The 12765-nt window shown below is 39.2% G+C and overlaps 1 protein-coding gene across 1 annotated transcript in view; it reads left to right on the top strand.

The window, feature by feature from the left end:
* The first annotated feature begins 111 nt into the window (after nt 1-111).
* Nucleotides 112-12765, top strand: part of EPM2A (EPM2A glucan phosphatase, laforin) — an 853289-nt gene continuing 840635 nt past the window's right edge. Inside the window, exon 1 of the mRNA XM_044068747.1 lies at nt 112-597. Within this exon, the coding sequence (XP_043924682.1) occupies nt 351-597 (247 nt within the window). The 5' untranslated portion in view covers nt 112-350. The remainder of the gene's footprint in view (nt 598-12765) is intronic.

The following is a 12765-nucleotide window of genomic DNA, read 5'->3' as shown; positions in this document are numbered from 1 at the left end:
CTCCTATGTTTACCTGTTAAAAGAGACCCGTTTGTGTCAAATACAGACATGTGTTCCTCACTTATTTGCCCTCGTTCAGAAGTTCGCCAGATTAAACGTTAAATACATTCTCGTGTCATAGAAATACATAAAAGCCCTATCCAAGTGCGAGAGTCCCTATCAGCATTTATTCATGGAGCTTACTTTGCCGTTTGTCACTGAAGTATGATCTACAATTGCTCGGTAGTTTAGTCCGAAGAGGAAAAGATAAAAGGTCTGAGGAGGGGGTGAACATAAAGGTCACCAAACGTGCAGTACTTTAGTTTAATCGCGACAGCTGAGCGCTTCTCCTCGCACAGAGTTTAGCTGCAATGTTGTTCAGGTTCGGCGTTATAGTCACGGTAGAGCGTACCGATGTAAATCTCTTCCTGACAGGATCCAGGGCAGAAATGGGACAATGGGATACCAGCAAAGCAGTGCAAATGAAAGCCTCTCAGGCCGTGGTGTCAACGAAAGAACCGTCCTTCTGGGTCTGCGAATTGCAACTTGAAGAACCACTCACTGAAACCTTCTGGTTTAAGTTTTTTAAACGAGTGGGCGATCATGTAATATGGGAAGGTACTGTATCTACCCTAACTATTATTAAACTGAAATGTACAGGTTTCTATTACCATTTTCCTCCACGAATTCCCTAAGTGGAACAGAAATGGTTTACAATTCTAATAACTTTGGGTGCAAGAGTCAAGACAGTACTTTTCAAAGCCCTGTTTCTGTGCTTATAACGTCATCACGTTGTACGTTTCCTTTCACTGTGCAGATATCCCTGTCCTGTTTTAAGAAACACGAAGTTAATTATTGTGAAGGATCTGTGAAGAAAATAAGTAGGGCAAGATTGTATACTGAGGAAAAAAGTTAATCTTCTAAGGTTTTGACAGAAAAGCAGAAAGTCAAAATTTCTCCTAGCAGTTGCATAGAGGACACAGTCAGACAATGCACTGACCGTAGACAAGCAGTTGCAACATATTGTCCCACCCAAGGCCTGCTATTCGATTGTGAGGAAAGTTAAAGAAATGATGACCACACTGTCCGCAAGTACTCTCCCTCCCACGCACACATATATACACACAAGCAATGGCAACCCTCTGCACACCTCTGAGGTTGGACTATGAGGAAAGTGGAGAAAGTAATAATGGTCACACATAGCTGGCCTTAGGCCAACTAGGCGGCTGCCTAGGATGCCGCTCTAGTAGGGTGCTTTTCCAGTATTTATTTGGTGTAGGTAGACCAGGATGGGGGCACTGGGTGGTGTGGTGTGGGGGGGGGGGGTGGGGGTGCCAGAGCCCTTTTGCCTAGGACACCAGTGGACCTAAGGCTGCTCCTGTAGTAATAATGTATTATAACTTGTTTCTTCAAGACAGTACACTGCTGATTGACAAGCTTGGGCAACCTTGAGTGCAAACTTCTGTGGTCTGATTATGATGAGGAACGTTAAAGATATAACTGCACTATCCCCATCCCTTACATTCATTTAAAAACAGAGTTGGTCTTAGATTAGGTGGGGCCTAGGGAGATGATGAGGCCTCTCTACTAAGAATCAGAATCACATTTATTGGCCACATACAAGGAATTTGACCCAGGTTTCAGTGACTCTCCAAGTATGAATTACATAAATAACATGCATAAAACTATTAAGAACAAGACAAACGATATACATGCGACTATTAAGAACAAGACAAAAAAGTAAATATATATATATATATATATATATATATATATATATATATATATATATATATATACACACAAGGTGCAAAGTGCAACTCAGTGCAAGAAATACTGAAATAAAGATAAATGAAAATAAGCCTTTGTTAGAATCTGTTTATACAGCCAGGGATGTGAGGGTCATCGGGCCTCCAGGATTTCTGAGAGCATAGATGTTATATGATGTATTTTCTGCCTTATTTTTGAAAGGTAATTACTTAAATTTTTTTTTTTTTTACTGTTACCCAGAAAAGGTATTTATGGAGCCCCAGTACTGTGTGTGCCCACAGATAAGATTGATGATTTATTTTTTCACACAAATGCATACAACAAAGTAACACTAACCTTGACAAGCCAAATGTATCACACGCTGCACTGGTATATTTTTTTCCGATAGACCAGACTTGTCAGTGTTTCCATCATACAACAAACATTGTCACACTGCATACTTCCATCCATATTGTCAGGTTTGCAGTCTACTCTTTACTAATAATAGCATAAATCTCAGATACCATCCACACAGCTTGCAAGTAGATTTTCAGGCCTTTCTTCTGTATTACACACACACACACACACACACACACACACACACACACACACACACACACACACACAGTTTAGAATTTCCATTCTAACTACTGCATGTCTTTGGGATGTGAGAGAAAACGAGAATACTAAGGAAAAATCCATGCAAACACAGGGAAACAGAGAGAAACTAAACTGCATAGAAGGCAACCTAGTCAAGAAGTGAACTGGAGAACCTCCTGCTATGAGGTGAAAGTGCTGTTTAATGCACTGTTCTGCTACCCTAAGTAGTTCCCTTCAGGTAACTTGGAGAAATGCCATTTTCACCTGTGGCAAGAAATGAGCATCTCGATAAAACCCATGCAATGGTAGAGAGGACATGGCGACTCCATATATAGAAGGAAGCACAGCCAAGAAGTTAACCAGGGATTCAAGTACTGTAATATAGTAATACTAGTTGCTTCATCACTATCCTATTTATCAATTGCTTTCACATACATCTTACTGAGACCTTCAAAGATAGCCACTTACTGTGGAGACTGTGAAGGAACATGAATGAAATTATGGCCAGCTTGACACTTGCTGCAGCACCTGGCTGGATTAAAAAAAATACTGCAATCCAGACCCTTGAGCTGCATCTTGAGCACAGCTTTCTTTTGCAGACCCTCACCTCACAACGCTTGTGATTTTGGACTACTCTGCTGTTTCCACTGTGACCATTATGTCTTGTTCAGTGTTCAAAATTTCTGGGTTTCCTGCTGTATTCCACCCAATATCTAGACAATGAATCGGAGAGCCTTTGATGTTTTCACACTTATTGCCTAGATAATGGGTGGGATGGAGCAGAGAACCTGTAATCTGAGTGGTCATATATGCAGTACTGTCCCCATAAGACACCATGACTGCTTTGGACATGGTCATCACAAGGTGTTTATTTATTAAAGTAAAAATTTCTTTACTATAAGAAGTAAGCTTTGGAAAAGCACCCCTAACCAAATGGCACCATAGGCTGCCACTTAGTTTGCTTATGGATAATGATGACATTTTGCAGGCATCACGTTCTAGGACTATTTATAGTAATCTGGCCATTTTGTCTGTCCTGTGATCTGCCATTTGTAATAGAAACTTGGCTTGAGGACAGTTTTGGTCAAATTCTGGTGGCAATCATGTTTCTCCCCAAGTTGACGATACTATGTTTTGCGATGGATATGTTTATATTGTCTGATTGCTTTGATTCCTTTTCCCTGTTTTCTCATGTGCTCCAGACCTATTACCAACTGGACACCTGCCAAAGCAAATTGTTTTTTGTCCTGTTTTGGGGGTTAAAAACCTGTTCTTTATCAGATTGTCACTTACTCTGTTGAATCGGGGAGGTTGGCTTACATTAAAGGGGGCATTTGCCTTCTTAATTCTTAATATAGACCCGATCCAAATTTGTTTTTTTTTATTTCTTCAAATGGCTATTCAGCAAATAGCTGTTCATCAAACACCTATTTAGCGAAGCTGCTCTTCATCAAATGGCAAATTTTAACAAGGGCAAACCATCAGTTGGCCACCATCTGGAATTTTCCCTTTCCCCCACTGTAGTGCATTTGCGAAGTTGGTATAATTAGTTGGGGGGGGTGTAGCCCCCCCATTTTGGCAGGTTTTAAATTTTATTTATTTATTTTTTTGTGGTTGCTTCTCTGGCCTAAGTAAAATTTGCTGTTCGATGTGCAGCTTCGCTAAATAGGTGTTTGAATGGCTATTTGCTGAATAGCCATTTGATGAAGTGATCTAGACCATTGGGATCCTGTAGTTCTGATAGTCCTCTCCTGTCTCATAGTTTCGGTGTAATAGAAGGTTTCACGAGAAAGTGATATACATGTAGGGGAGAGTCACAGTGTATGGAACATAATGCATAATCCATTTTGGTCCAGATTTTAGAGTTGAAATTGTACTGAGATAGATCTTACCGACATTTTTATTATCTTGTAATGGGGAGAGAGAGCAACAAAATTATTCTGCTCTGATCATTTTTGATCTCTCATTGGTCTTTGATATAGATGATCTTTGGATCCTTTTGGAGTGGTCATGCTAATGTTGTAGTCTCTTAGTTCTGTTGGAGTGGTTTGTCTCATATTTGGTGATTATGTTCAGGAATTGCCTCCTCCTCCTCTTCATGACAGTATTGATTGTGCAGTACCATATTATTAAATCTTGGGCTCCTTGCTTTTTCTATGTACAATCTCCCTTTGGGAGAACCTGTCTCAAAGAGAGCATTAGACTGCCACTGCTTTACCAAAGACATCCTCCTCCTACCTTTTCTTCTGTTGTGGTATTATATCAATCATGGATTCTTTTGCAAGTGAACTGGACTGCATTTATTAGTGGATGATATGTAACTGGCTTAAACTCAGTGCATCAAACATTATTGCCATGCAATATATTACATATATAGCAACTCAGATTTTCATACTTTGTCCCCCTTTATTCAGTCCACAACACTGGGGTAATCCTTAATGACTGCTTTATACTTAAGGAGTGGTTTTTGGCTGCTGCTAAGTCTTCCTTCTTTCATCTAAGTAATAGTGGCCTTATTAAGCACCATATTGCATCAGATGACCTGTGTTTGTAGTTACATATAGAATGGTTTCTTCACACCTTGATTTGTATAATTTGTTTATGGAAACTTTATGATTCAGAAATAGACCATCTGCAGCTAGTGTGAAACTCTAATAAGAACTGGTAGTTTTCATTGTCATCACATTGCATCAGTCCTCCATAGCCTTCACTTGCCTTTTATTTGACTTCATATCGTTTGCAGGCTTCTGGTTTTAGTTTACTTGGCCCTATATGACACAGATCTCTCTTAACAAATGACTTGCTTTTAACATGTCATATAGGTTCATAGGTGTGTACTAGGCTAATGGCCCTGGAGCCTTTACAAGCTTGGCCCATAGGATTACCCTGGCATCGTGCCACCTGACCTTAGTTCCCAGTACCTCTGTCGAGTAGAGCCACTGCAGTGATCCCGGGATAAATTTTCTATTTCCAATCCACTCATCAAGATTTCTCTTGAAGAGGGCCAGTGAGGTACTCTGTTTGACATGTATGGGAAGTCTTTTCCATAGCATGGGAAATCTCTGGGTAATGAACCTGCCCCTCCAGCACGTTCTATTGAGTGTGATAATGAGGTTGATATCTCTGGAGTGTGGGATGTGGAGGGATTGGTGTTTCTTTAGATGCAGCATTTCTAACAGAGCTGGGTCAGAAGTGGTAAATGTTTAAGGCCTAGGATCCTCTTTTTGTGAGGTACTTTTGCGGCCTCTCCAGTTTTTGCAGGTGTCTAGTGAGGTACATGCCAAATGGGGCATTGTACTCTATGATTGGTCTAATGAGGGAAGAGTAGAGGGAGACAATGACCTCTTTCTTCCTGGATGCAAAACCCTTAGTAATGATGCCACATAGAAAGACTTTCTGACCACAGTGGCAATGTGGTGCTCAGAAGAGAGGTTGCTGTCAACTTGTGTTCCCAGAGCTCTTATAATACCTTCTGTGTTCAGTGGACTACCATCGATGTGGTAATTCATGGGAACCGGGTTTTTCCCAAAGGGGATGTCGACACATTTTTTAGCATTGAGCTTAAGGCCATGGTTCTGACACTAGTCGTTTGTCACAGTGAGGCCTCATCACTTGGGAAGTTAATAATAGCTCCCAACTTGCAATCGTCTGCGAACTTTGTCAGCCAGAGTCCCTTCATGTTGGCCTGGACTTCAGAGAAGTAGATATCAAACAGGAGAGGACCCAGGACCGAACCCTATGGGAGTCCACTCGTGACTGGTCAGCAGTCTGACTTGGAGTCTGCTACCTCCACACTGTGGGATCTATCTGTGAGCCAGTTTGCAACCCATCTAGTGATATAGGGGTTGATGCCTAGCTTAGTGAGTTTTTCTATGATTCCTGAGTGGGGAATGGTATCGAAGGCCTTGGCCAGATCAAGGTAGGCTGTATGAACCACCTTGCCTTCATCCACAGCTCTGGTGACTGACTCAAAGAAGTCAACCAAGTTGAGCAGGCATGATCTACCCTTCACAAAGCCAAACTGTGTGGGATCCAGAGTTTGGAGATTCCCTATATCCTTGTTCATTAGGTCCACGATGATGTGTTCTATAGCTTTGCATATCAGTCTCAGGCTAATGGGGTGATAGTTCACAGGGTCTGTAGCCTCTCCTCCTTTGTGGAGAGGGATGACTGTAGCAGTGCGCCATTCGGTAGGGACAAAGCCTGAGGTGAGGCTGTGATTGAACAGGGCACACAGGTGAAGTGCCAGTTCACTCTAGTTCATGTAGAACACACACAGGGATATTGTCAAGTCCCATAGATGCTGTATTCTTGGGCTTGGACAGTGCTGTTTTAACCTGTGCAGCAGTAATACTGGGTGTCTGGCAATCTACTGGTATTGTGATTGTCTTTTGGGGGTAGAGAGGGGTAAAGTTGGCACCGAATCTGTTGGCCAGTATATTGGCAATATCTGTTGGCTCAGTTTAGGTGGTACCATTGTGCAGTAGCTCATAGCAAATTTGGGTATTGCTGTGGAGATTCTTTATATAAACTATAGAAGGCCTTGTGGTTTTATTTGCTATCTGCTGCAATTTTGGTTTCATAGCTAGCTTTAGAGGATTTGACGAGAGATCTCAACTTTTTGTTTAGGCTGATAAGGGAGTTTTTCCAGTCCTGGGACTTCACCTTATTCCACATCAATTTCCTCCTTCTGTTATAGAAGTTTGTTTATGGCAGGGGACCACCAGATTGACTTCCTTTTTTTGGAGGAGAGCATCTTGGAATTGGGTATGACGAGATTCATGCATTTGTGTATATGTTCGTACAGTGCATTGGTGTATGATTTGATGGTCATGCAACTATTCTCCATTTGCATGGGTGCCATGAAGTTAGCCACCTCTGTTTTTAGGAGCCCAAAGTTAGCTTTGTAGAAGTTTTTCATGGTGGTTACCTTTGTGGGGTGGGGGTGGGTAGGAGGAATGTGAATTTCCAAGGTGATTAGTTTGTGGTCGGATCTAACCAGGGAGGAGTTAACTATTGGTGTAGAGCAGCGGTAACCCATGTTCGTAATGACCAGGTCAAGGATGTTGCTACCTCTAGTGGGGGTAAGAACGAGCTGGTCCAGGGCATTGGAATTAATGAATTACAGGAAACATTGGGCAAGTGTATTGATGCATGAGTAGTTTTCCCAGTTAATGGAGGGATAGTTGAAGTCACCCAGTATGAGTGTTAGGTTGGACCTTGATATTCTCCAGGATGCTTAGGAATGTGGAGTGCAAGTCTTGGGACATGGTTGGGGACCTATAGCAGGCTACGACCTGAATGTTAGCTGCACCTGACGTACCTCTGATGAATTATGTTGGGCTACCAGTCTGGAGCTGTGCACATCCTTTATGAATAGGCAAACACCACCGCCTTTGAAGCTTCGGTCCACGTTCTGGGGCCAAAAGGTGTGGAATGAGTTATAGCCTGATAGTGCAGGGGTGCTTTCTCCTGTCTTGAACCAAGTCTCTGTTACAGCACAAATGTCGATGTTCTCTATTTTAAGGAGTGCTTCGAGTGAGTGCATTTTGAGATTTAGACTTTTAGTGTTGAGCAGCATGACCCTCAGATTGCATTTGTTTGAAGCTGTTACGGTGGTAATTTGGTCTTTGGAACACCACCTAAAAAAGGCACTATAGGGGTGGCAAGAGTCGTGGCCAGTATCTGGAAGCCCAGGGGTGACAGATGCAGGCCATCTCTGGGAAAACATAGAGGTCTGTTAATTGTGTCATTTCAGGCAGACTGATACTGGTCTTTGGAACACTGCCTAAAAAAAGCACTATAGGGGTGGCAAGAGCCGTGGCCAGTATCTGGAAGCCCAGGGGTGACAGATGCAGGCCATCTCTGGCAAAGCATTGAGGTCTGCCAATCGTGTCATTCCAGGCAGACAGATAATGGATTCCGTTAGAATGACACCAGAAATGTAGCTAGTTAATGAAATCCAATCATTTTCTACTTGTACTGTGTTATCATTCTAGGTGATGGTAGGATGCTGCTCAGGGCTAGGGTCATACCCGCCTGGGCCATATAATCCAAGAGCTCCTCCATGTCTCTCTTCATGTAGTCCAGGGAGGTACATCTCTTGTCATACACACCCACATGTACAATGACAGAGTCATAGTTGTACCTGTTGTTGTGGGACCTGAGTGCATGCGTTATATGGCTGATCTTGGCACCTGACAGGCAGCTGACTGTTTCTCCTTATTCAACCTAGCGAGTGGGACATCAGTGTGCCTCACTATTGAGTCATGTGTGTTGGGTATGCTGTTCTGCCTTAAGGGTTTTGGTTGAGTGCCAGACTGTTTAGGAGAGTTGTGTCTCATGACTAGTGTTGTGTTGTGGTGGTTGAGTGAATTTCTGCCTTGGTGGTCTCTGCTGTTTGGATAGGTTTTTATTGAGAGCCTCCATGAAGGTGGGTGTGTGGTTTGTGTTTTTATGTGAAGGCACTGCTGGTGTGTGTTCTGGAGGGCTATGTGTTCCATGTGGTGTGGTGCAAGTGTTGACCTTCTCCTCTTGACCAGTCTTTGGTGGAGAGTGCATGGCTTCCAATTTGGATATACAAGTACTGGTCCCCAGCCTCTTCTTTGCCATGTTGGAGTTGCTGGTACTTTTGGGGGTATGGTTTGAATCCTTGTGGACTTGCTTCTTAGTTTTCAAAGGTAAGGTGTTGAAAGGCAGTTACCACAGTGTCTCTGAGTATTGCTGTGTTACGTGGTTTTTGGAGGTTCCTAAAATCATCTATTTGAGCTAGCTTTTAAATTGTATTAGATTTATTAACTGTAATTTATTTTTACGATGTAGCTCTATTCGAGCCATACCTCACATGGACCAGTTTTCTATTTATTTTGTCTATGTCCTAAATATCCTGAATTTTAATTTACAAATATATTTATATTTACTAATTTCTCTTAATGTGAAAATGTACATGTCCAAGAAGGAAAATAATATATTTGTTTCAGTGCAACAACTTAAGAATATGAAGGGATACACAATGACTCTAACAATATGCTCAGCCAAACAATCCAGACTTTGCTGGAAATGAACCTCTGTTTCTGTCTTATTATGAGTTAGGCATTATACTGTAAGAGGAAGATTTTTTTGTAATGAACTCTTCAGTTTAATATGCATTCTCTTGTATTCCTGTATTGTTAACATCAGAGGTGGGTAATGAATAAGACTGACCAAAACACCAAACGTGAACAACAACTGTAGAACTAAATAAGGACTGGCAGGATGAAGAAAAAACGCTGCTCGTACGAGTGAATCACTTTATTCCAGTAAAACCATAAACGACAATCAAGGTTTAGCGCTTTCAACTGAACAATATCAGTCTTCTTCAGAACAATGTATGTGTCAACACCATGAATATTTATAGTAACAGTTACTTTGTAATTTAAAAAACGCGCCAAAAACATTTAAAGCCACAGAACTGAATTCCTAAATACATGTATTAAAGACACTATTCTGTGTGAGATTATGTGTTCTTTTATATAGATGTTCTTATATAAATATTTAAAAATATTGTATGATACACGAATAAAATTATTACCCAAACTCAATGTTGAAATAAAATTGAATGTTAAAATGCATGAAATAAATACTTGTATGAAAGTTGAATGGATACATAATCTATGAATACCATTGAATAAATAACATATGTAAGGCTACAAAAATAGAAAACAGATAATGGATATATACAAATATAGGTAAATGCATATGGTATACTGCATACTTCTTATAAAAATGGTTCATTTACAAAAATGTATGCATCATAAATGTAAATATATCATTAATATAAGCCTAAGGTCTATATCAACCCGACATAAGAAATGGTTTTATACTAATGAAATCATTAAGGCCAGGATGCCTGGTGGCGTCTGTTCTAATTTGCCACACACTTTTAACGCTAACTGCACTTTCCAATTGCCTGCATGTGTATTTTGGCTTATCTGATCTATAATACTGAATATAAAACTATGCTGAACTCCTTTATCTAAAATGTGTCTATATAGGGCGTTGGTTTTGTCCTCCTTACGTATTTTATAATAATGCTCATAAATCCGTTTTTTAAAAACCCTTTCAGTTTTCCCTATATAGAATGCAGAGCATGCAGTGCAGTTAGCTATATACACAACCTGTTTACTATTACAGTTACCACCTAAGCATTTGATTTCTGTGTGATTTATATCATGTAAAGTGATTTTATCGATTTCATTGATATATCGGCATTGGCGACATGATCCACACTTACTACTACCTTTATTATTTTTCACAAAACTTCCACATTGTCTATCCGTATGTTCTAACATTCTCTTTAAATTAGGTGCCACCTTAAATACTATAGTAGGTCGGTTACCTAATATCGATCCTAAATTATTAGAGGTAATAACATCCCAATGTCTGTATAATATTTCTTTTATACAATGTACATAAGGAGTGTAAGTTAATACACATACTCTATTAAATGTATTTTCTGTTTTGTTGGATGGAGTACTATCAGAATCATGTAGACCTAACAAAGGTTTGTATTTATATCCCCACTGTGAGGAAACATAATAAGTGATGTCATCTAACATATTCACTGGATAGCCTCTATTACTAAACATGTTGTATAAAGTCTTAATGTCTTCTTTCATAACATCCATACTAGAGGACATTCTGGCTATCCTAATACATTGCCCTTTGACTATATTTTTGAACGTATATGGGGGATGATTACTACTATATTCAATATAGTCATTTGAGAAGGTTGGTTTCCTATATGTTCTGGATGCAAACCCTGTATCTGTATGGCTAATAAGAGTATCTAGGTACGCAATTTCTTTTTTATTATAATTATAAGTGAATCTTAAGAAATCTGTAGTACCATTGAGGAAATTAATAAATTCGCTAATCGAGGCCTCTGGTCCCTTCCACAAAACAAACAAATCGTCAAGATACCTGGCATAAAATACGATGTTAGCATAATAATTACTTTTGAATAAGTGTTCGGATTCCCATTCTAACATGACCATATTTGCAAAAATTGGGGCACAAGATGCTCCCATAGCAACACCTACTTTTTGTCTAAAAAATTCCCCTTGGAATGTAATATAATTATGATCCAAAACTAAAGACATGAGTTCAGTTAATACACAAATTTTATCCCAACTGAACCCTGAATATTTTTTAAGGCTGTTAGTAAAAAATTCTAGCCCTGTCTCTTTAGGTATACACGTATATAAATCCACCACATCAATAGTGATGAAAATATAATCTTTATTCCATTTATCATCAGTAAGATTACTCAAAAAATTCCAAGAGTCTTTCATAATGTGTGGTACAACTTTGTAGATGTGCTTGGTCCATGTGTCTATCAAAACACCAATATTAAATGTTTTTGATTTGGATCCAGACACTATGGGTCTATAAGGTGGATCCTCCATCGATTTATGTATTTTTGGTATACCTACTATTTTTGCTAATATAGGATAATCAGTTTTTAAGAACATATATATTTCATTACTTATTCTATTATCAATCAGATATTCTTCTAATATAAGGTCAATTCTTTTATATCCTATATTAATTTCATTCAGGGAAATGACCTCATAATTCCCTGAATCATATAACAAATTGTGAATTTTAGTATTATAATCTAAAGTATAGCTAACAACGATGCCACCACCTTTATCAGGCTTCATAATACGAATATCTTTATTGTGTATCATGTTTTTTAAACAATTCCGTTCTTTCAACGATAGATTGTCATAGAATATTTGATCCCTTCCTCTATTTTTCTTAATATTATAGTTTAACCAATACACGTCTTTGTTAACCATTTTTTCGTAATTATATATTTGCTGGTTATTCACAGGTACATATGTACTTTTTCTTTTAAGTTCAGTACCTTTATAAAGATGTGTATCGTCTGAAGTGGATCCAAATTGTATTGCAAGATTGAGTCTCCTGCAGTACAATTTGATTTCTTTGATGGTATCAACCAAATTAATACCTATGGTAGGTATAAACTTCATCCCTTTACTCATTAATTTAATGAATTCCTGTTCTATAATCAAGTCAGTGTAGTTGTATACATTGAATCCATTATATGTAGTCAAAATATGTTGATCAGTAACATCCATATCATTCTTAACTGTATTACTAGCTTGTGTAGAATTATCTTCTTGTATACCATTGATGTATTGAGTGTGATCTAAAATAGAAACGGCATAGTCTGGATTCGTGAAATGAATAAGACTGAGCAGATGAATAAAGAAGCTAGACAGATTCTGGCTAGATATAGAAGCTCCTCTACATGAACATATACAACCCCTTCCCCCTTATCAAAGTTAATTTGTGGAAATGGCAAAAGTTATATGTTTAGTAGTGCTGGTCTTAGGTAGACTAATTGCTGTATATTTAAATAAAACAAAA

Source organism: Protopterus annectens, chromosome 1.part0 (assembly GCF_019279795.1).
Source record: "Protopterus annectens isolate FY-2018-M chromosome 1.part0, PAN1.0, whole genome shotgun sequence".
In the NCBI taxonomy this organism is placed as follows: Eukaryota; Metazoa; Chordata; order Ceratodontiformes; family Protopteridae; genus Protopterus; species Protopterus annectens.
Note: the sequence above shows the minus strand (reverse complement) of the source record. Positions and strands in the feature narration are given on the sequence as shown.